This window comes from Scomber japonicus, chromosome 22 (genome assembly GCF_027409825.1).
Source record: "Scomber japonicus isolate fScoJap1 chromosome 22, fScoJap1.pri, whole genome shotgun sequence".
NCBI lineage: Eukaryota > Metazoa > Chordata > Actinopteri > Scombriformes > Scombridae > Scomber > Scomber japonicus.
The window spans coordinates 11,113,008-11,137,108 of record NC_070599.1 but is presented as its reverse complement, the minus strand read 5'-3'; the positions used below and the strand labels follow the sequence as shown (position 1 = coordinate 11,137,108).

The 24,101-nt window shown below is 40.1% G+C and overlaps 3 protein-coding genes and 1 non-coding gene across 6 annotated transcripts in view; 2 read left to right on the top strand and 2 right to left on the bottom strand.

Annotated features, from left to right (window-relative positions):
• Positions 1-24,101, top strand: part of rpl34 (ribosomal protein L34) — a 199,708-nt gene that overhangs the window by 174,703 nt on the left and 904 nt on the right. The window lies entirely within an intron of this gene.
• Positions 368-441, top strand: trnai-aau (transfer RNA isoleucine (anticodon AAU)). Its single transcript has one exon. It is a non-coding gene; the product is annotated as a tRNA-Ile (tRNA).
• LOC128384276 (protein NLRC3-like) lies at positions 954-4,914 on the bottom strand. Its single transcript, XM_053343824.1, has 6 exons — positions 4,580-4,914; positions 2,499-4,215; positions 2,259-2,342; positions 2,026-2,109; positions 1,371-1,448; positions 954-1,284 (listed from the first exon to the last, which is right to left on the bottom strand). Exons 1-6 carry the CDS (start codon positions 4,893-4,895, stop codon positions 954-956), a joined length of 2,610 nt encoding a protein of 869 aa, XP_053199799.1. The 5' UTR covers positions 4,896-4,914.
• The window catches only part of LOC128384274 (ADAMTS-like protein 1), a 93,308-nt gene continuing 74,610 nt past the window's right edge, over positions 5,404-24,101 (bottom strand). Inside the window, exons 9-26 of one of the 3 annotated variants that reach the window (XM_053343821.1) lie at positions 22,621-22,732; positions 22,399-22,537; positions 22,125-22,175; positions 21,810-22,014; positions 20,594-20,741; positions 20,404-20,488; positions 16,955-17,262; positions 15,310-15,439; positions 12,389-12,599; positions 12,109-12,288; positions 11,859-12,012; positions 10,664-11,675; positions 10,410-10,537; positions 9,018-9,138; positions 8,652-8,856; positions 8,148-8,257; positions 7,799-8,019; positions 5,404-7,262 (exon numbers count right to left, since the gene is read on the bottom strand). In XM_053343821.1, coding sequence (XP_053199796.1) covers positions 7,153-7,262; positions 7,799-8,019; positions 8,148-8,257; positions 8,652-8,856; positions 9,018-9,138; positions 10,410-10,537; positions 10,664-11,675; positions 11,859-12,012; positions 12,109-12,288; positions 12,389-12,599; positions 15,310-15,439; positions 16,955-17,262; positions 20,404-20,488; positions 20,594-20,741; positions 21,810-22,014; positions 22,125-22,175; positions 22,399-22,537; positions 22,621-22,732 — 3,630 coding nt within the window. In that variant the 3' untranslated portion in view covers positions 5,404-7,152. Of the gene's footprint in view, positions 7,263-7,798; positions 8,020-8,147; positions 8,258-8,651; positions 8,857-9,017; positions 9,139-10,409; positions 10,538-10,663; positions 11,676-11,858; positions 12,013-12,108; positions 12,289-12,388; positions 12,600-15,309; positions 15,440-16,954; positions 17,263-20,399; positions 20,489-20,593; positions 20,742-21,809; positions 22,015-22,124; positions 22,176-22,398; positions 22,538-22,620; positions 22,733-24,101 lie in introns of those variants that run through there. The other 2 variants (XM_053343822.1, XM_053343823.1) reach the window with 2 other exon arrangements.

Genomic DNA, 24,101 nt, shown 5'->3' with positions numbered 1-24,101 from the left:
CTAATATTGTTAATTCCTGTAATGTTTTTAACATATTGTTTCACGTCTAAAGATGTTCCACTTGCATGTGATAAGGTGTTTATGCTTTATGTTTATTACATCTTTGTATTTTGATCAACCATTTCCCAGAAATGTGATTAACTGAGACGACTTCAGGTTTCTTTTGTTCGTTTATTTTGTTTTCATTACCGTGAGTCGTTTTTGACCTGCAGGTCCATTTCTGTAGAGTTACCTTGACTTTATGCAAAAAGAAGAAATTACATACACAGAATATTGTCCAAACACGATCACTTGAAACGTCAGAACAATAAACAGAAGCACGCATGTTTTCAACTTCATAAAAGTGCCTGTGCTGTGGGAGCAACATGGCCGGTTAGCTCAGTTGGTTAGAGCGTGGTGCTAATAACGCCAAGGTCGCGGGTTCGATCCCCGTACGGGCCACTGTCGCTTTTGCAAATATTGCAAGAAAGAACATATTAAGTAACGTGCATTGATTGTCCTTGTAAGTAATCTGTCTTTTGAAGCGTATTCTTGTCATAAAGCACTTGAGCATCATATGGGTATTGTAGTGTTTCTCACATGGTCCCAGATGGAGATAAGGGCTAATCCAAAGCAAGAGTGTGGGAGAATATGAGAAGCTTGGCCTTCAATGCAATGTATTTAAAATGCACAATGAACACATTTGTAGAGCATTTCACTTTTTTAATAAATTGGGTATTGTGTCTGTGCATTAAGCATGAAGACTATTCCACATTAACTGCTTCAACATTTTATTTCTTTTGTCTTCTTCTTCCACAAAATATTTTGTTTCCGCATTAACTGTGCTTCAATATTACCCATTTCTTTCTTTTGTCTTCTTCTTCCACAAAATATTTTGTGTCCTGCAAAATCTCCTGTATCAAAACATACATTTTAATTATCACTTATAACACAAGGCTAGTGCAGACATTAGTCTATCTTAGGTTTAAAACAGTTTGGAAGTTTTCGAGTCTCTTGCACATGTCTTCCTCAGTGCAGCACTCAATCCTGCTCCTGACAAGCTGTGAGAGTTTCGTGTAGAAGGTCTTCGCCCACTGGGCCTCTAAGCAGCAGGCTGATATGTTGCACACTTTATGGAGTACCGTCACCAGTTTCTCATTGCTGCTGATTTCACACCTTTTGAAGACCCAGTCCCCCCATGCTTCCCACATATTGTCATCTGTGAAGTTCACAGTAATGCTTTCATGGGCAGAGACTTCACAAAGGTACTCTGGCTGTGTGTCCACCGAGTCATTCCATATGGCTCTGTATTAACAGGGTATAAACAGAAGATTAAAAAAAAACAAAATTATTGAAATATGGATTTGAATTTTAAAAAGTCATCCACTCACACAACTTTTTTCAGAGGACTTGGAGTTAAGTCACTGAGAGACATCAGACCTCTGTAGCTCACTCGGTTTCCCTCCATCCTGTGGGACCACATGGTAACATAAACTGAACAATTTTTTGAAACCACCGCAACCAGGCAGGAAATTCTCAAGTATGAAAAGATTGTAAGCACCACCATCTTCTATATCAACTAAAATGTAGATAGAAAAGAGCCACATAATTATCTGTACCTGGTGCTCAATTAATAAATATTTTCTTATTGAGATTGTATTGTAAAAGCAATTTTACCTTTCCTTAGTTTAACACAGGCTAATTTTAGAGTAAACTTTTGCCATTTTCCCTTGGACTTCAGTGCTTGCATCCATTTCAATTTTAGTGTTTAACATTGTAGTTACCACTAATCTAAAACAGTTTTATGGACAACACAACAGTGGAGTATATTTTATTTGGGGTTTACATTTATAGCTGAAATGTAGTTTATCAAACTGTTAATTCATTGGAGCAGTGACAAAGGTTTTCTTTTCAACAGTTGATAGTATAATAGATTTTTTTCTACATCCTTGCGTCCTTTTTGAATTATTTGTGATTCAGACCATCGTGATAATCAAGGATTCAGTTCTCCAAATTATGTTATGTATTGTGACACAAGTTTCTTACCACAGTTCTTCAAGCTTTTTTTTCACTCGTATGGCACTAGAAAGAACCAGTAGTTCTTCATCGCCAATGTTTGACCATCCAAGTCTAAAATGAGGAAGAGAAAGTATTAAATATAATTTGGGTGATTTTTCTATGTGAAGTAGTATTTATTATAGTGTATATAGTATTTATATAGTATTATTTTGATAATAAAATTATTCTCCTTTTTAGCATATTATCAAAAGTCATCTTACCCTAGTTGTGTTACACTATCTGACACTTGCAGCACATCAGCAATGACCTGAACTGTGTCCATATCAAGGTTGTTTTCTCCAAGCCTTAAAATTGAAATAGTGGATTTAGTACATGAATCATTTCATGAATCAGAAGCAGGGAGTTACCAATGTGGAAGTGAAGAAAAATGAAGACCATTTGTGATGGATAGGTAAGATCAGCATAGGAGACAATGCAACCAGATTTAACCTGAAACTCACCATAGGTGCTCACATCTGAGCAGTAGAGGTTGAATATCTCTAAGTGCCTCAGAGCTTAGTCCTGTCCCTGTCAAATCCAGCTCTGATATTTTGCCCTTTGTGAGGTTAAGGAAGTACTTGATGGCATTGTAATCCATTTGGGAGAGTGTTTCGTCACCTACATTGACTCGCAGTGTCTCTGGTTGTATGGAAATGACTAATGAGGAGTCCTGTTGCTCGAACAGGCAGTGTAAATGGTTTAGGATATTGGCCCCATTCTCACAGAGCATTTTAAGCTCCTTGATCATCTTCTGACGATAGGTTTCCACTTTCTCTTTATGGCAACTCAACCCCACCTGCCTGGACAGAAGATTAGCATTGCGTTCAGAAAGAATTCCTGAAAGGAAGCGGTTAAAAAGATCCAAGTGTCCATTGTTTGACGTCTCTCCAAGACTGGCGGAGTGCTGAAGTGCATCAGGTAAAGGATGATCTGTCACTGCACAATAAACTGCAGCAAAGAATTCTTGAACGGTAAGATGACCAAAGGAATAAACCTCTTCGGTACAGCCAGGTTCCTGTGCAACCGTCTTGTCAAGGAAGGTACTTACGAGGCTGCATCCCTGTAGTGCTGCAACATCATGGTCGCTGCTGTAGAACAGTGTTTGATGGTCCATGAGTTTTTTGAAAGCGAGTTCGCCCAGCTTCAGCACAACGTCAGACAGCTGCTGTGTGGCCCCTGCTCTTTGCTCTTGAAGAACTGTTTCAGCTCTAGCTTGGGTGTGAGAACGAAGCAATGCCACCAGATATTGTACATAAATGTCTGTCATAGTCTTTGGGCTTTCTCCATAGAGATCTGTGCTTTCTTTTAGGATGCAACACACAATATAGCAAAATGCAGGTATGTAACACAGTGTCAGCATTAGTTCATTTGCCGTTACCACCGCAAACATTTGGTCAGCAAGGTCACTGTCTTTGAAATAACGTGAGAAGAAGTCTTGAACTTCAGCCATGGAGAAACCAGTGATGAGCACAAAGCGGTCGATACAGCCCACTGGGATGTGGTTAATAGCTGCAGGTCTACTGGTGAGCATGACAGAGGCGTTGGGTAACAGCTCACCTTGCATCAGACTTCCAAACAGCTGTACTATCTCAGCATCTTCGTCTGGCTCAGTCACAAATACGTCCACATCGCAGCTCCTGTGGTGTCTGAACTCATCGAAGCCATCCATGATGATCAACAACTTGTCGTCATTCGCCAAGATGTTATCTATTTCTTTAGCCAGGTGCCTGTTTTTCCGCAAGACCAACTCCCGGAAGTTTGTGGGTTTGTCGATCAGATTCAGGTCTCTGAAGGACATGTGGATGATAAAGTCAAATGCAAGATTATCTTTATTTCCCCCAAAATCAAGCAACATCTTCTGCACCAGGATGGTCTTTCCAATGCCAGCTACCCCCGTCACCAGAATCTTCCTGACAGGACGGTTTGCACTTGAGAAGAGTTCTGCTGGTGTGATTTTCTTATGCACCGCCAAATTCTGCTGTAAAGATAGTCGCTTTTGTCCAAAGGAGAGCACCTCGTGTCGTTTCATCTCTAAGCCCTGGTGGCCGTCGACCAACAGGAGGTTGACATAATGTTCAGAAAAAAGAATTTTCTCTCCATGTCGAGTGTTGTAGAAGAGCATGCTCTCACTCCTGCGCCTAAGGACATCTTTATGCTTTTGTTTGACTTTGTTGTAATCTGGAAAGTAAATAAATAAATAAAATAAGTCTGGTACACTTCTTACTTTACCTATTTACAAACCAGCTCAAAGTCCACCACTGAAATGGGAATCACACATAACTAATTATGTATCTAAAATAATATTTATTACAAATTCAGTCCAAGACTAAAGTCCAAAGACAAGGGGAAGAGAGGGACGTCACAACCTTAATGCTTATAATCTAAGTACAACACAATTTTACAGTACAATACAGAACACTTAGCATTGCTCATTCAGCACAGCAACAGTGCAATGTTATTTGGGTTTCAATCATAACATAATTGTCATTCCAAAGATAATCTTGAATATATCAATGGCATCTCTGTGGTTAGAATTGCATACCTATTGACTGATGCTGATCTCTGCTGCTTTCTTTGGAGTCTGTCTGGTGTGCTTCTTGCTGGTGACGAGTGCTAATGGAGAGGAAAGTCTTGGCTGCTTCCTCACCTTTACACTCCAGGATATCGAGCACTTTTCTTACTCTTGCCCGAGGCCCCAACTGACACAGCACTTCTTCGCGGTCATCACGAGAGAATACTTCTTGGCTTACTAGGCTCTCTAGCAGAGAGTCAATCCGTCCTTCCAGTTCATCTACAAGGGAAACTCGCAAGACCCTAATTTCTGTCAAAGAAGAAGTACAATTACCCTTTTCAACCATAACTCCTCTGAGAGATGCCCCAGCACGAATCAGTCCAGTGATGATCTGCTCATAGTGGCAGTTAAACTTGCTGTTGTTAAAGTGACTTCCTGTAATTTAAATGTATCCTGCAGAGCTAAGAAGTACAGTGCAAACCGCATGTTATAAATATAGAAAGAGGAAGTGTATTTCCCTTTTACAAGATTTATGCAGACATTTCATCTGGACAGAGTTGTGTGATGGCAATATAACAAAGCTGAATAGGGGGTTTTTCAGGTTTGTAGTAGAACTTCCCTTTGCAATGATGTGCACATTTTATACTTCTGCCAAAGTACCCTAGTAAACTCCAAAATGAAAATGAAAATCCAGCAGTTCTCCTGTACAACCACTTTATTAAATGAACACATTTGACCAAATAATGCAGTCTGATTTTTATTGAAAAAAAGAATCACAACAAACGGATATTATAAAAGGAATGTGTTTGCTTTTATTTCATGATTAACCAGGTATGAGCAGAGAGCAACTCATCTAGTCACCAGCAGAGGGTCCCCATTGCATGCACATCAAATACCATCAGTTGTAGGGAAATTAATACTTAAAACCCACCCCAGTAATTATTTACAAAACTATGCACAAGAACACACATGAAAATAAATAGTTTGAAGACAAAACAAATATCTACATAACTTAAGAGCATACACAATATGTTAATGTTTTTTCTCTCATAAAATCAAATAATCACACCTCAATGAAAGGCCAAGTAGTCTGCTGTTAAAGTATGTGTTGCACTCGAAGACGTCTTCTAAGCGTTATGGAACTTAGCACATAATGTCAAAAGTGCAAACCCTGCCTATGTGGCGCTGTGCTGTACATAAATAATGTTTTTAAAAACTTCCCAAATGTTTTGACCCACAACTACAAATGACAACAAAGGTCATTTTTACTAAAGCTGCAAGAGAGGATTATTACAGCGAACACCAAATGCTGTAAGGCAAAATATTTACATAAAAATGGTTTTCAAATCTCAGTAAGATTCTTTCTGAAATTTCACACTAAAGCAAAAATAGGATTTGGTGGACAGAATGAATCAAAATTCATTACGCACTGTAATGTCACAAAAGTGGTTAAAGGGACATTTTGACAAAACGTTTGACAAAAATCACAAAATAAAATACAATGTAACTTTAACAACAAAACTAGATTAAAAAAACTCTACAAGCCATGTTTTTAACAAAGACTTGGATGAGTTCAGAGTGCAAAACAAGTGTCTTTTTTCCCAAAAAACGTTATTTGCTTCAGTCATACACCTCCATTAGTGCAACCCATGCAACTGAAATCATCTTGTCCTACTTTCTATTCTGCCAAAAATGCAGTCAAAACATCTCCTGCCCTAATTTCTCTCCTCTTTTAATGATTTGACCAATCATTGCGGTCAACAAAATGGTAGCACAGTTCATGATCTATTTTCCAGGTGGCTGGTTTTTCCAAATGTATACCATTTATCAAATATTAGGGTTTCAGTCATGTTAGCTATTTCCCCTTTATATGCAGCATTATACTGTATTTCAGTTTACCCACACCACATTAATAAAAGCTCTTTTAGTATCTACACTGTTTAACAACACTGTTTTGGAGATAATTGCAATAAAATCACACAAGTATCCAGTGGTTATCAAAAACTCAAATCTCCTGGATATGATGACCTATTTTGTGTATTGTCTGTTACATTGCATGATAATAAGCAGTCTAACGCCCTACTTTTGATGTGGAATAATGCTGCTATCGTAGAATATGGAAGGGTTTTTTGTTTTAAGGAAAACCCTAAAACTAAACCATTTGTGTGGATTGTTAGTTGCTGACGTAATGCCTCTTAAGGAGTTCCTCCTAAGATATGAAACCATGCGCTCAGCACAAGTTTACTCATAACAGAAATGTATCAGTCACTTTTGTATAAGTTAAGAAAGCTATTGAAATGAACTTCAGATTTTAAGAAAAGAAGTAAAACCGAAGCCTTCATTTAGTGATATGTCACTTCTCTCCGAAACAATACTTTTAAATTCAAACCACCCATAGCATCTTAGAGGAAAGTAGATCACAACCACATGAGGTATGACCGTGCAAACATTCCTCCACACTCAAGTATCCCCATCCAAGACTGTTCACTGAAGACAGTTGTGGGTGTTAGGGCGGGGTAAAGGGGTTTAAGTCTCTGTTGGCATTCTGAACACCTTCCCTGACCTATACAGGTTGTCCGTGGCCCTCGTCTCACATCCCCGTCTCAAGTGTTCCGGCAGGAGTGACAGCAGCGGCTCTTAAACTGAGGCAGCGGGCAGAGCTCCAGCTGACGAACCTTCTCACAGTACCTTGTGCTGTCTCGGCAGTCTGCTGCTAGAATACACAGAGGATGCAGTTAACTTACATGAATTCACTTAAAGCCTGACCACTACTTCCCAAGATAGAGTAGATTTTCCTCAAACACTCAACACACAAGTTCATAAATCCTATTTAATCTCCTGGGTTAAAGGATCAGTTCACCGAATCACAAAACACGTACTTTCTCATTTGGCCTGAGTGTTATTCAGCCATGTTTTGGTTATATGTGCCAAGGTTTGGAGATACATGCTTTTCAAAGCATTGAAACATGACACCTGATATCAAGGTTTTAAACCACAGACTTCAATGTAAATAACTTTCAAAGGGACTATTTTTTCAGGGACATCAGTGGTGGAGTTTTTATGACACTGTTTGTTGAGTACCACAAACATACTTCCCTTCCCCTGTTTTGTTCTGGGATTCCACAAGGAATTGTATAAACTAAATACATATACAATAAATTATGTATTTAGGACCAATATGTCATGCCATCATGTACTCTATGATGTCACTGAATGACACTGCACAAAAAGATTTTGTCTTTATCTCACCTCTGCCACAGGACAGAATATTGCATCGCTGCCAGCTTGGCGGGCGTGGCCTCCACATGCAGTGATGTTCACGCATGGCCTTGCCAGTTTGGCGGTGTGCGCAGGTCACCTGGCGTGACTGGAAACCGTGTCGTCCACAGGTGGCAGTACACTGTGTCCAAGGCCCTACACGCCAATGAAGGGCACAGGCCTCTGTAGAGCAGTTCTTCAGGGAGCTGGGCCTTGAAATAAAAATACATGCAGCTTTTTCAATGAATATAGTATTACTGTATTTTTAATTGCATGACCATATTATAATTCAATTTCAACAGTGAACAGCATTAATTCATATTCTGAGTTCGATATTTACCTTTGGAGTCCACTGCACATCCTGTAGGGGACTTTGGTGCCGTTTGTGTCTTGGCAGTAAACATGGCGGTGCTGTGCAGCCAAACTGGGACCCACACATTGACCATGACACTAAAATAGAGATTTCATCATATTAACAACATAGTCAAGCTTTTAATACAAAAATATTTTCTTATCAGTAGCTACTTTTATAGTTTCTCCTCTGAATAAGTCAATTAAATCCAGGCTGAAAAAGTATTTTACTGTCCCTCTTTCACTTTTGATTACACTCAGCATCACTGATGGATTCTTCTTTTTTGCAAAAATTATACTTTAATTGTAAAATTAAACATTATTTACGTGAATAGGAAATTCTCATAATACGCTTGAGAAAGACAGAACAGGAGGTTAACACAGAAAAAAGTTCACTTTACTAACCACAGCAATAAATTAGGAAGGATTGCATATTGTCATCAGCCTTGGTACAGTACAGCCACACTTGCATGTCTGTTCTAAGTGGACTCACCGCCCCCCAGTGTGTAGAGGCCCATCTAGCACAGGGCAGAAGGTTGCATAGCCTGGTGTCAGAGGGTCTCCTCCCTGTGCCAAGGCAGTGTTGGCTCTCTACTTCTCTTGACCTGCCCTCAGGACCCTTCATGCAGCGGACAATCCTGGTCTGAGATCCACCTCCACAAGTGCCTGAGCATGGTGCCCAAGGATCCGCTCGCCACCTAAAAGTTAATAATAACTCATCAGAAAGGTTCAGTTTTTTATTTGGTCCAAAGATAATGATTAAAACATCTCAGAGATGAGTATCTGAATATTAAAGTGACTTGACAAACTCAATATTCAAAGTTTCCAACAGCACAAACATGTAGTAGCAGCAAGCTACCTGAAGGGGCAGTCTTGTCCATGGCACAGCTCAGCTGACTGGCTGCTGTTTGTCCTCTCAGGGCAATGAGGGCCACTCACACCCTTACTGTTACCTTGGACACAGTTTCTTCCTTTGCCACCTGAAAATTCAGTAAACCAAATGTATACAGTTTTGAATACTGGTAGAGGAGAGACAATCTTACTAAAAAATTACTGTGCATTGCTGTTCATAGCATTTTAGAAGGTTTAGAAGGATCTTAAGGAAAACATCAACTCAATAGATGTCTTATTGTGGCTATTGCAGATAAGTGAAAATGGAAATACTGAGTTAAAGATGCATTACATAAGAAAGGTCCCACAGTCAGAAATGTGCCTTAATGAGTCCTTTAAATCAGCCGCCAGTTACTGTCATTTCTACATCTCCAAACTCTGTCTTTGACATCATCCAGAGAGTCATGGTTCTTTGATTTGTATCTTTGGAAATGGAAAGTCGCCTATTCTTGTTCAGAAATGAGCCTGCACTTTCCAAGAACTTGAAAGTGAATTTTATATATAAGCTTTATATTTATATTTATATTTATTTATTTTTATTTATTTATTTTTTCCAAGATACATACGCTTTTAAAAGTTGAGCCATTAGACCTTACCTATAAATGAGTTTGAATTAAACATAAGACAGTGCAGTTTGGCTATTTCGCAGCATTTTTAAGCCTTTTTATCTTTCCATTTAGATTAGGTGAATGGCGTGTACTCATTTAATCTTCTATGAAACATTGCCTGGAACCTCTAATTGTTGTCATATGGGGAGGAAAAGTGCTGGCGCATCAAGAAACCCACAGTGGCGGTACTTTGATGGGAATGCAAAAAGGTTGCAAAAGATCATGTTCTGAGGAGAGGAAGGACAGCACGGCTCGGAGGTGACCTGAGCTGTAGCAGGCTCTGGACATTCCCCATCACTGACTCAGTCAGACGAGCCACTGAGGTCCTGAATGTAAAAGCTGACTTATATCTGTATCTGCGGTTATGACTGTGTGTGTTTCTCAGTTGAAAATAATGCTTTCCCAGAACCTCTAAGCCTGAACCACAGAAGAACAACACAAGTTACCACAAACTGGACTACATTAAACTATATTAGGGCAAACTCAACTTGACATGAGGTTAATACTGACTCCATTGTTTGTGTAGCTACAAAAACACTTCAATAGTCACAGTGATGTTTTCATTATCTGCTATATCACACGTTTTTAACTCTATTGCAAAGTTCTAGCTTTCTTGTATATAATTCTGAACATCTCTGAGCATTATTGTTCATACAAATGTATTTCATGGAACCACTCAAACTAACCATTACCTGGTAAGAATAGTTTATTCAAATATATTTACAACAGGGTTTTGTGTCTGTGTAACTTACCTGTAATATGCAGCAAAGACGAGAGGGATGTTGATCCAAGACGGTTCCTGGCAGTGCAGGTGTACAGACCCTCGTCCACCTTGCTTGGAGACTGGATAGTCAGTGAGCCGGTGGGCAATAGGCCTATTCTGCCAACACAAAGACAAAAATATAACCCCTAAATTTATGACTCTTCATTCATAATCAGCTACATTTGGAAAATAGAATCTGCAGTTTTGTCAATGCCCTTTGTCACATTAGGGGGTAGTTCTTACCTGCTGTTGTAGTGTAACTCTTTTCCGTTCTTTGTCCATGTTACAGATGGTTCGGGGTTCCCCAATGACTCGCATCTCATTTCCAAACTGGCAACTGTTTTTTGGAGCAAAATCGGCATTCCCACATGAACTATGATTTCAGATGATGTCACTACTCCAACCTTTCTGGGCCGTTGGATTATCACCGGGCTTCTTGGCCTGGTTGTGTGTGCTTTGATGTTGGGTTTATAAAGAGGGGGCCCTTGTGTAGAAGATTCCGCACTTTCCGGAGGGTGAAGAGTAGACTCATTGGTTTCATCTTGTGTCATAGTGAGCTCACTGAGCAACTGAGTGATGAGTTGCTCCCCTCGTGGTCCTCCGAGGCCTTCAGAGAGATTGTGCATGATCTCATCTAGCCTGTGGGTATCAGCAATTAGGACGACTGGGACAGGATGCTCTGAGCTTGTTCTCTCATCTTCTGGAGTCGACTTGTTCTTTTCACTGGAATGTGGCTTATCAACAACATCTTCTTGGACAGAGCCTTTGAGTTCAAGCAAACGCTCAACAATGTTGTCATACTGGTTGGCAGAGATGGGACGCTCTTGAAATCTCTCTCCTGTTGAGGCCACATCTGGCTGCCGAATCTTCTGTTGTCCACCTGTGAGCAACCATGACTCTGCTACTTCTGGCACAAGCAACTTCTGCTTGCTGCCAATGATCTGTAGGACAAAATGTTCCCGTGCCTGGCCTGCCACACATGTGTATATCCCAGCATCAGATGGGCGGACCTGCTGAATCTTCACATATCCTATTGATGTTGTAGATAGGTGCGGGAGGCTGACCAGGGGCTTCCCTTCCTTCAACCATCGGATGTGGCCCTTACGGAAGTGGCGGGTCGGGCAGCGAAGAACCATAGTTGTCCAGGGGAGCAGGTAGGCATATCCTCCAACTACCAACTGTACTTTTTTGCCCTTTCTCAATTGAATATAAACCTTCCTCTGCGACAGTATGGTGGGATCAGGCTTGATTGAGTCTGTGATAAAAATTAATAGGACAGGTGAATAGCTTGATTATTGTCTGGATTATCCCATAATCATGCAACTGAAGGTCAGAAAATAAGACCTGATTTCATGCCAATTTTTACTGACACACCTTAGCTATGGAATCCTGCTTAGTATAAACTGAACAAAATACAGCCAAACAAAGGGCCTCTTACTCTCACAGAGCCTGAGGGAGCATGGGCGGGTGCTGGTGGGCAGGGCCATAAAGAAACAGTTCTCAGGGTCAACGGTCCTGTGTCGCCCATCGTCCTCTTGTTTCTTGCAGACTGACTGTAGTCTCTGTACGCCATGTCCACAGGTTACTGAACACTAGTCAAAGAAATTACATTGCATAATATGTAAATGAGCGGACCCACAAGAAAAATTGAATGTGAACTGCTGTAAATAGGTAGAGAAAAAGCCTACCTGGGACCAGTCAGTTGTGACCCATTGAGGTGGACACTCCTGCTTGGCGCAGGGCTGCTGGTTTGCAGGGCTCTTGGAAGGGCAAAAGGTGTCAGGCAGCTCCAGGATGCTGCCATCTGCCAACCGCTGTTTGCACAAGACCTGCCTCATTTGAACTCCACCACCACAGCTATGGGAGCACTGTACCGACAAAAAAACAGAGGTGCCATTTCCTTTTAGTGAGAGATCACTTAGGTCCAATCACGGGATCAAGCATTTATGTTGGTCAACATCCTGTTACCTGTCCCCAGTCACGTGTGTCCCACATAGGAGGGCAATCAAAGCGGTTGCAGGCTTGGACAGGGCTAGGCTTGGGGATCTGACAGTCTTCATCTCTCAAAACTTCAGTCCGGTTGCTGTCCCGAGAGGGCCGATGAGTGCAAGCCACAGTGCGGGTTATCAGACCAACCCCGCAGGAAGCAGAGCATGAACTCCACTCCCCTGTTTCCCATCTGTGAAATATAATGTAAATAATATTATATAATGGTAAATGATCGATATATGCTAATACAGACACATGTTGGTTGGTTTTGAATTTTACAGAAGGGCATGTAGTTTTTTGTGCTAGACCGTTTATATTTAAACTCTTAAACTAGATTATCCCATGATTAATAACCATTCTTCATTCTGTGTGTATATATATATATATATATATATATATATATATATATATAAATATAAATATCTATGCAGCCTGTTATCCAATCTATACAGAAGTGCAGTCAGGAGGAGTTCAGTCAGTGTTCGCTGTTTTTTCTTGATCCCATGAGAGGACACTCTTGCAGTTCCATGAATGTGTAAGTTCATGAAAGAGAAATTCATGAAAGTGAATACAAGTGAAAACGAAAAGAGTGATTCATGGGGCCGGAACCTGGCAAAGTTACATTAAATCTCCCACTGAATTTAGTGATATTTGAGAAATCCCCCTGGCATTACTTTTTTTACTCGCATGACCTACATGAACCAATATTCATTTTGTTGTCCAACACAATTGTATACACAGTGATCGATCCAGCATCAAAGCTATTTTGACACCTTTACTCCTGTCTTGAAACTGACATGGTTTGTATTAAACTAGTCCTTTACCTTTAAAAGGATTCCAAAAGGTTTGGCTTTGACTAAATTGGCAACTAATCCACTTTTAGCAGTTTTGGATTTTAGGTGATTTTTCAAAACTATTCATATTTACTCAAGGGTCAAGGGACTGAGGAGAATTGGGAATGAAGCTCGTTTCTGCACCGGTGCTATACTCAGAGCCTAATCCTATGGCTGTTTCTCTTCAAAGGGAACAGTATCCAAAGAGTGTAGCTTAATATGGGAGGGTGAGGAGGCCTCTGGGAGGGAGCATAGGGCCAAAGGAAACAAGTCCAATACAGCGTTTGTTGTGCCTGAAAACAAGACTCAAGGCCTGGAAAAACAGGCAAGGCCAGGCTGCAAGCCTCTGGGTTTTCTGGCAAGAGTGTGAGCGGTGGAGCACCGACACTGCGCATGGTGTTAACTTGAAACGTGTGGCCTACCGCAAAATCCACTCACCGTTTAGCCACGGCTCAGTTATATTAAACAACATGCCATTAATCTGTTTAGCAATTCAGGTATTTAATTTGAAAACTTATGTGTGCTGGGTTAAAAAACACAAAATACTGCTGTGTTTCCAGATTCTAATTTCAAACATTGCTCATCTGCTGTATTCCAAATTGATACCAAAAGGACAAACTAAAAATAATTTTCACTAAAACTTGCAATTTTTTTAAAACCAAAATGCTGCAATAGCAGCCTACTTACAATAGCATCATAGTTACATTTCAGTTATGTCAACTTGAAATTACACGGGTAACCCATGGTCCCCAGAGGATTCACAATGATTTTCGTAAAACCTTGGCCTTTTGTCTTGCCACCATGAGGGTAAACGTTTCCTTTGACTAGCATTGGTCTGTGACAGGGTATCTTTAAAACTCATGCCCAGATTTCCATGAAATGTCATAGTTCCAAGAAAATGAATGCTGATCTTTCCTCTTGAAATTCTGAAATCTAAATGGGAGCATTACATTTACTAAGCACATTCCTGCACCCCAGAGGATGAATTCTTTCTATTTTAACACTCAATGAGCCTTGCTTTACAGCCACTCTCTGGTCAAAGAGTCACCTTTTTATACAAATTATAAAAAACTAATAGATATATTTATTGTCCAAGGAATACCCAGAATCAAAATGTTCTGGTGACTTTTTAGCACAGCCATCAGGAATAAACATCCATCTAATTATATGAAAGAAGTTTCAAAATCTTTAGATTTATTGATTCCATTTTAGACAATTAATGAGTTTTCTTTATAAGTCATCTTAGGCCAAACTATGACATTTTAAGACTACATCCGTGCTCTCAAGGGGGATTTTCATGAATGATGGCCTTTTCAGCAATATTCCTTCAGCAATTTACCAAAAAGGAACACTATCTACAGCAGCAGTAGGCCTCCTATGTTTCTGCACTGACACACCCAATAAAAAACATAAATTATTGAGAAGTTCTTCCAAGGACAACTTCACATTTGAGTCTACTAGGTATAGCTACCACGGACATCTGATCCCTATTGTGTCTGATTCTGACCAGGTGCCACAAGCTGTCCCACTGGCTTCATTTCCTGCTCTCAGTGATACAGCCATCCATCTCTGACATTCTGCTTCAGTATCACTTGGACCCAAGTGGCTTAAATTGTGATTTAATTGGCCCAAGTGGTTTAAGTTGAGAGGGATAATGTCGGGGATTAAAAGGATCTCTTTTTTACACAAACAGTGATTAGTAGATATTAATTGATTCAATGAGTGTGATGTGTGTTTTCTGATCTGTCTGAAAGTTAAGTAGTTGCAGGTTTAAGGCCCAGAGATGCATCAGAGCTCTAGGAAATTGGATGTCTATGTCCCAGCTCTGTATATTGCATATTTAGCTGGGTTACAGCCTTGGCAAACTAATAGAGAGCGCAGCCAGATTCGAGTCCTGTTTTTACTTAATATTTTCTTCTTGAATGCAGCCAAAGCCGTTTCCAAAAACACATTTCCTCCTCATTCTTTACTGCACCCATCAATCAAGTCATTTTTAGTGTTCATGCTCAAACCATTTTAAACACTTTCTAAATGATGATGATATAGGCTTGATTTGCGGGTTTTTACCTGGGTGGGCAGGGCTGAGTTTTGCAGTCCTGGAGAAGTTGCGGGGGTCGACGGGAACTCACACACAGGCCCTCATCTGCTGCTTCCCTGGTCTGCTTGTTTAGACAGATCACCACTGCTTCCTGCACACCTGGGATTGCACAGTATCGAGCAGTCATAAGGGATGACCAAAAAAACCACAAGCTATAATGCTAATGTTAATATACACATGCTCCTTGTCCTGTCTTTACATTTCTCTTATCTTCTTAGGACAAATGGCTAAATACAAACACATTTTGTTTTTTTAAACATCTCTTTTTCATAGATCATCAGAGCACGGAATATTGCAAGTAGACACCACAATGTATGAAGTAACCCAGATATTATGCAAATGAAAACAAGTCACTGTATCCAATGGGGCACAATGAACATCAAAACAGTATGAGTGCCTGCTCTTGCCTGAACTGTGGATAAACTTTAAGGGTGTGATGTCAGGTCATGTTAAAGGCAACGTAACATAAATCTCTGAGTCTGCTTCTAATGTTGGGGACAATAACAGTGAAGCAGGCACTTCAAACGCCACGGTGGTGTGATGGTCCACAGGAGCGCAGCCCTCAGGGTGTGTATGTGACATCTGATACTGGTCTGTAATCATCCCCGAATGGGAGTTTGTTGGGTTTGGGTAAAGCACGCACACACACACACTCACAGACATTGACAAAAGCCTACGCCCATGTGCAGAAATTAAATTAAACATGCACACTCGTACAGACATTAACACACAGACACACAATGCAGGCATACAAGCTTGGATAAGGAGGTGGGGAGATTAAAGTGGGCCTTAACTCATGCTGGCAGAATGTTTAAGAAAGCTGTCTCTGTCTGGCGCAGCATTCACTGCCGCTGTGAGAGTTGGTGACGTATGACCTTTAAGGTTAAACTTCGTATTCCATCCATTATCATCTAATATCATATAACTTACTCCTACTTCAAAGCCAGCGTTGGCATGGCTTTAGTCATACACTGACATAAGGTCACTGCTTACTGCTGTGACTTTTCACATTTGTTTTAATATTGCAACTATGACACGGATGAAGTGAGGTTTGCCTCCTGGATTTACAATGCATTTAATACAAGCAATATTCTTGTAGTATTTATACCATAAAAATGGTTCTGCTGTTGGTTTAATGCAAGATCACAGCATGACTCTAGGGATGGTAATGTCAGTCGGTTCACCACTTCGGTGAAGACTGAAATACCTCAACAACTTTTGGATGGATTGCCATGACATTCACGGCCCCCAGAGGATGATACTGCTGACATTTTTGTTTTTTGTGTGAATCATTTTCACCACTATTGGATGAATTGTCATTATATTCGGTTTTGATATTCACATCTCCCTCAAGATTAATTGGAGTTTTAATGACCCTCCCATTGGCATCAGCTGTACTTTTGAAGTGCAAATTTTAGCATGGTAACAAGCTCAACCTGCAAACTAATGTTAGAACTTAGCTAAAAGCATTGCTCCTGTGTCTAAGTACAGCCTCACAGAGTCGCTAGCATAGCTATACATTCCTAGTCTTGTAAACGTTTCAACTTCCCATTTCTGTTCTTTCTACTTCTATTTTTACTGCCTCATTTTAGAGAGGTCAGTAATGAATCATACCTCCACCGCAACTCTCTGAGCACTCCGTAAAGCCCTCATACTCCCAGTCATGCAGTTCCTCTTTTTGAGGTGCCTTGCCCTCCTCCCCCTCCTCCTCCTCTCCGTCTTCTCTTCTTTGGCCAGACACTTCAGAGCAGGGAGTACGGTAGCAGGGCTGGCTTGCAGCAGGTTTGACCCCCTCACACTCGTCATCAGGCAGGTCAGCCACAGTCTGAGAGAAGGACAGCAACACCTGGCACTTGACGGTCCTGTGCTGGGTCCCAGCACCGCATGTCCTGCTGCACGTCTGCCAGGGACCAGGGATGAAGCTGAAGATGATAGACAATATGTTTGATAAAGCACAGTGGGGATGATTAATCACAGACGTATGAATTAAAACAGTGGTCTGCACTTCATATACAGTGCCTATGCAAACAGGTTTGGAAATGTAGTTACATCATGATTTGATAAGGACTGTCTCCAAACCAGCCAGTGCTGACTGGAAAGTAGTTTGATAGCAAATCATAGATTTTTAGCATTTTCCTGTTTTATACAGATTTTAGTCATTACAGCTAAGTTCATAAAGTCACTAAGTATTTTTGAAATCCAGTTCTGCTGTAGTTAATTGAACAGCTGTCAAGCATTAGGATCAGCCATTCTTGGATAAACGGCTTTCATGCGCATCCTTCCTCATCTTAAAGAATGGATCAGAGGAGGAAATACTTGAAGATCATTGGTGTTCGTGAATGCCTGAAGGCCTGTCAAAGTTGGGTGAGACTTTGGCTCCAGAGATCGGACTGTCACCCTTTTTACTAGCTTTAGGAAAAGTGTAAATGAAATACCAAAACTGGGAAGCATGAGATAAAAAGATGATTGAAACCCATTTGAGCTTCAGATTTAATTGTCACCCTCAATCAATGTGAATCTAACTTTCTGAGGAATGCACATAAAAAACTGAAGGATCACGGAAGTGAAATCTAGTTCATGATGTTTTCCACATTTTCCATGAAGATTAAACGATGTTTAAATCTGGTGACTAAGAAGTAGTTTGATGTTTTCTCTTGTTTTTATTATCAGTTCTTGTAATTTTCATAATGAAATACAGAATTAATAAGAAAAAACGGAATTCATACCACATTGTGCACCTGATACCCACATTTTTTATCTTTACATAACCATCCAGATTTTTGACTAAAAATAAACCCACTGCATACACAAAATTCATTTCAGCATGGGTGAAAGGGTTGAGGACAGTTCATCAGACTCTTTTACTGAAAGAAGTTTCAGAGCATCATGGTTACAATAACCAAAAACTTGTTTCAGTTAACAAAATGGCACGTAAGTACTGTTGTAGGATATTGTAGACTTTAAATAAAGGTTAACCCTTTAACCTTATTAACACTGGTTGTATAGGTTAAGTTTCGAACTACTAAAAAAATCCAACAGGCACTAAAGTGAACTTAAACAGACCTGAGGGCAGTTTGAAACAGTGATCATGGATTAATAAATGGTAATACAAGGCAATCACTGATTAATGTGCTAATGTGGTTTTCTGTGATGCTGTTGCTCAGCTATATCAGTGACCATCCTACATTATGACTACATTACTACATTATATAACTAAATTATATAACTTATATTTATAGCTCACTTTATAACTGATTAAGTTTTGGAGTTTCCTGAAGCATGTCTTTAGTCAAAATGTATACCATAGAGGTAGAATCCGTCTTAGCAGGCAGCACCAATGTGCAGCTGTCTGCCTTAGTTAAGTTGTCTGACCACAACACAAAAGCACCCCGGTGTTTTATAACATGCCTCAATAAAGAGCTCATAATTACAGCAAAGTTGGCTTTTTATGAGTGTTCAAGGACTCATTGTGTTTAGGACAAACAAATGAATCACCGACAGTTGAATCACCTTGGAACACGAACAACGAAGTCAACAAGCAAACCCACAGAAATGTTTATCTTCATGCATAGTTTAAGTACATCTGTCAGTTCAAAAACAACCTTGATTTCATTCATGCACGGAAACAACACATTTTTGTAATATCTGCCAAAGACCCTTCTTAATCATATCAATTAAATTTCCATCAGTGGAAATGTTTTATTTAGTCATGGTGGTGGTAAGGTGAAAAAAAAAAACTTGGCCAAGTTGTGGAACATATATGGGTTTAATTTTTTCAAGCAGTTGCACAGCGGTGGTTGGGGGAAGGCATAAAGCCTGGCAATGGAGGTGCAGTAAGTCTAACACAAGAATTTCCTTCTCCGTCCTCACATCCGTAACCTGGCCCCATATGGTAGGCAGATATTGTTGTTGGCTTGTGAATGAAGGTATATTATACACAGATATTTATGTGCTTTTGGAGGAAAGACATGCTTTTTTTGCAATAGAGCATAATCATATGTTTTGGCATTTCTCTGCCTTTCTCTCCCCCTCTTTCCCTCCAAAGATAAGTCAAAGTAACAGATGTTTTGAACTGGCTAACATGGTCGCTAATACAAGTCATGCAAGACACTGGGCAGAGTCCAAACATTGTCCATCTTCAGAGGACAGCCTTTATTAGTCAATTGATATGTGGGACAAGAACATCTGGAACATCTGCGGGCTTGCTGAGGTAATGCTGGTAGCCAGTGACAGTCCGATGGTTTCCAAAAATATGTTTTCTCTTTCACCTTCTGCCTCCCCTTCTACCTTAAATAACCTCCATATTCATTGCTTAGACTTGACAATGTACACATTCACTGATGTGTAACAGCGTCAAACATCTAACTTCAACAAGGATGAACAATGCATACGATGCAGGCAGGAGATTCTTCTGTACTTGTTTACTTGACAAATCTGTTTTGCCACCATGTCTGACAAACGTTTGGCATTAGGAGACATGCACTCAAAGTGTTTCATACTGTATTTTGACAAGTGTCGGAAATAGATGTGGGCTACAGGTGCACATTTTGACTTTAAGTTGATGAAAATGGCTATTGATATGAATACAGCCACGATACTGGAGATTCCATGGCAGCACCTGGCCCTGTCAACTTCAATTTCACCTCCAGGTAAATTGATTGTTGTAAATTTCCCCTTCTTTTTTCCGGGTTGTGAACCCTGAGAGCCTTTAATATCTTGAACTAATTTACTGTAAAGACCAAACACCTGTGATGGCTTCAACATTTACCTCTGACCATAAATTACAGTTCCAAACAGGCTATGTGATCTCAGTGAAGGCTGGATTAGGATTCAGAAAAACTGCACAGATTTGTGGAGACAATGTCTGTATGCCAAAATGTTTTTGGCTTCAAGGCTTAAAGTATATGATTAAAGTGCAGTGTGGGAATACAGCTGAATAGTAGAATGAAATAATTAAAGCTCAAGTTCCAGTTCCTTCTTATTTGCTTTCAATAGAATAGAAAGCAACACAAATATTTCTCTGCACATATCTTCATGCCTGATTGTATGTGGTTGGTACTCACGTTGGCTCCTCAGTCACAACGATCTCCTCTTCCAACTCTATGGCCTGCTTATGCCACAGAGGTTTCGCCTCTACAGGTAATGTATCTGGAGCAAATGACACAGGAGAAAAAGAAAAATACTTAGTTTTATTTAAGAATTGAGTACAACTTTGTTGGTTAAGTCATGACAAAAATAAACATATTAACCCACCTATGGACTTGTAGCAGGGCACAGTCACCAGGCACTCCTCCTTGATGTGGGGTTTGGTTGTGGGGTTGCAACCTCCAGCATGGAGACCTCTGTGATCGATGCATAACACCACCCTGTAGCGCAGACCCTGACCGCAGGTCACCGTGCACTGGTGGTGACAAGAACAGTCTATTAATTTCTGATTGACTGATTATTTTCAAGTGCAGATAATGTTGACTAATCTGATGAGACTCGTTCTCATGGTCACATCCTTTTGCTTGTGTTTGACAGAAAGTCTTAGCCTTTGACTCAAGGGAAGTAAAGAAATAGAGCTTCCAAAATCCCTGCAGCTCTCAGCTCAGGGGTGAACTTTGTGTATCCTCTGCCAAAACAAGCATTTATAGGCAAGTTCACAAGGAAGAATGTGCTAGGTAAACAGTGTCCCAGGTTTTTAGGAGGCCACAAATCTGGCTCTCTGGGCCTCTACATGTGCTTGTATGGCTGGTGAGGTTAAAAAATCCCCCTGAGAAAGTTGTGTGGGACATTTATGATTGATTAATGAGATGGCAACTCTGCCAAATAAGTAAGCTAACCAGGAGGGTTAGATTGATTCAGATGTACCATCCCAATAGCCTGGATTTATATGCCACAGAGTTAAAGGACTCCATATGTGCTGTTGATTTGAGGGTTTTAATTAAAGTTTTGTATATTTTGGATGGTGTGTTCAAGGGCATAGGTGGTGAAGGACACTCACACTGCTACTCTTAATCACATAAGAAGGTTGTGTTTTAACTTAAGTAGTTGCAAGCGTTCCTGTCATGCTGGAAACACAGCTTGACATCTGAAGAGATGACAGAATCACAGGTCAGACCATTTGGTTATATTTTTGTTTCACCCTGAGAGGATTAATCATGTTTTTTAATTTCTTCCAACTCCACAGATTAATTAAGACCCACTGTGGCGATTCACAGACTATGAAGACAAATAAGCCATTTGCTCATATTTGACTTCCCAGGTGGCAACAGTTACTGAACACAAAGAAACATCTATTTATATTTGGTTACGAGGCATTTTAGCTGAACTTTCTCTATGCTTTGAATTTTTTGATGCTTTACAGAAGATAACAAGAGAACAGGTTTAGCAATTTGTGTTCAGCATGTCTTTATATTATCTTTTTAATGTATAGAAACAGATAAATATTAAAATGATAAAAAACTGAATAATGAAAGACACCTACAGGTGACCACTCCTGTGCCAGCCAGGTGGGGCAATCGAAGGTGTTGCAGGGCTGCAGAATAGCTGTCTTGGGGGAGTAGAGACACTTCCACTCCTCAGTAGGGGTGATGACTCCCTGCATGTCTTCCTCCACACAGGATACTGAGCGACTCTGGATACCCCCGCCGCAGGAAGTAGAGCAGGCCGTCCAGGGACTGCTCTCCCATCTGACAATGGAAGGGCCAAAAAGTTATGAATGACTGATGTATATAGATTGATAAATGTCAGAATTTGCTTTTTGTCAAAATTTGATCTTGCAGAAGTTGAGAGGACATACCGAGGCAGGGGGTGGTAGAGGTCATAGGGCATAATTTGCTTGTAGCCGTCACTAAAAAGCAGAATCATTGAAGAAAATTAAGATTTCTGATCATGCAAAGAGCAGCTCACACATCATTAACATCTACAGTAAAATTACACTGTCTGGGGAAAACAACAAGTTAGCAGTTGAGATCTGTTCGCCTCTCTTATTCTCTTTAACTTGTAACTGATCACTGCTAAAAAAAAATAAGTATTCAGCCCACTTTAATCCCACCAGAAGTCTGCTTTCTAACCTGGCCAGACAGGGGTCCATGTTGCACTCCTGGAGTTTAGGTTTAGGCTTGATGTTTTCCGGGTAATAATGGCAATACTGGTCCACAACCACACGACCACTTCGTAGGTCGAAGCACTCTGCTGAGGTTAACTGGTACCCTGTAGACAAAGAAAAGTCAAATATATCCCAAAAGAAATGACATGGGGACAAAGGGTAACACTGTCTATTAAGTTATATTTACCTCCACCACATGTGACAGAGCAAGGGAAGAAGTCAGTCTCTCTCCAGCGGTGGATGATGGGCTGGTAGTAGATGTACTGGACCACACTGTCTGCTCCACTGGCAAACTGCACCTACAGACACAGTGTTCAGGGCCATCAAATTATTTTCATCTATTTTGTATTAAAATTTCATTCCATTTTGTTAAAAAAATCCTAAAGGATGATGAACGCTCTGAGCTCATTGTTTGCATACACACTGTACCACCAATCATTGATGGACGTAGTATATGGATAGGAGGTCAGGAGAACTGTAATAGGCGTCTTTGACTATTCTTTGCTAACATAAGCCATAAAAACCTAACATGACTTGAAACTGTGCTTGTTTTGACAAAGCAATCCGGTTCAACTTAGCAAACAGCTGCATCATTTAAACCTGAACCTGAACCACAGCTGAGCTTGTTGGACGCATAATGTTTTTCTACACTCTAGTGACCAACGCAGCCAAGACTTCAAGGAAAGAAATGAAATATCTGTAAATGAGCCCTCCAACATTCAAAGATACTGTTTCCTCCAAAAATATGGACAGCTAGTCAGTTTATACCTGTAGAGTAATCATTTAAGTCACTTAATCACATAAACGTTTAGGACAATTTGGAGATTCAAACATTCTCTAATATTTCAATGGGACTACCATTATTTCATTCACAAAGATTAGTGGTTAGACACAACCCAGTCACAGTAAGAAAGCTGACCTTGTCTGCAGATGTAAATATTCACAATTTACTTCAAGTAATTCATGATTTGCAAAACTATTTGCTTTGGTTTTGCACACTGGACCAGAAAACCATCACCACTCCTGCCAGTGGAGATATTAAATGACTACTTTTTTTTAAGTGGGACCCCATTAGAGACACTGCCCATATAGAATAGACTGGGTGTTGGTCATGTATTGCTAGGGAATGGAATAATGACCAGAGCTTAAGTTACTGGCCTACAATAAATACCATGTCTGAGTTAATACAGATATATAGACTGCAAAATGTCAAAATGAGTTTTCAACTTTGTGTCTTCAGATTGTTTTCTGAGAAACTGCAGTTTCAGTAGTTGGAAAAATCAAAACATTCAAAACTTCATTCTAATCTTGGAGGAACAAAGGTAACAAAGATTAAATTATAGCAAGTTTGTTCACAATCGCAATCTATTTTGATATATAAATTTGTTTCTTTTTCATATAAAGGAAAAGACAAACATTGCATATTTGCCATTTAACAGTTTAGCGTATTTATTGGGACAGACAGAGAGGAAGTCAGCTGCAACATTAATGAGAAAAGACAGACAGTGGAGGAATTTGACCCTCAGTAACCTAAAATGACAATTGTTCATTCAGAGGCTGAGCACAGCTGCTAGCAGGAAAAGTGCTTTACTTGTTTATAGTAAAATAAAGAAGTTGGGAAGTAAGCCATGTGTGTAAAACGTTTAGCGTGTATGTGTGTGTGTGTGC

What these genes read in the sequence shown, in the direction of transcription:
- LOC128384276 (XM_053343824.1), bottom strand. Translation starts at nt 4,895, where the DNA reads ATGGTTGAAAAGGGTAATTGTACTTCTTCTTTGACAGAAATTAGGGTC. An exon ending in CTCAGATGTGAGCACCTATG is followed by an intron (nt 2,343 to 2,498) that starts GTGAGTTTCAGG and finishes TTCAATTTTAAG; the next exon opens with GCTTGGAGAAAACAACCTTG. An exon ending in AAAAAGCTTGAAGAACTGTG is followed by an intron (nt 1,449 to 2,025) that starts GTAAGAAACTTG and finishes GTGGTCCCACAG; the next exon opens with GATGGAGGGAAACCGAGTGA.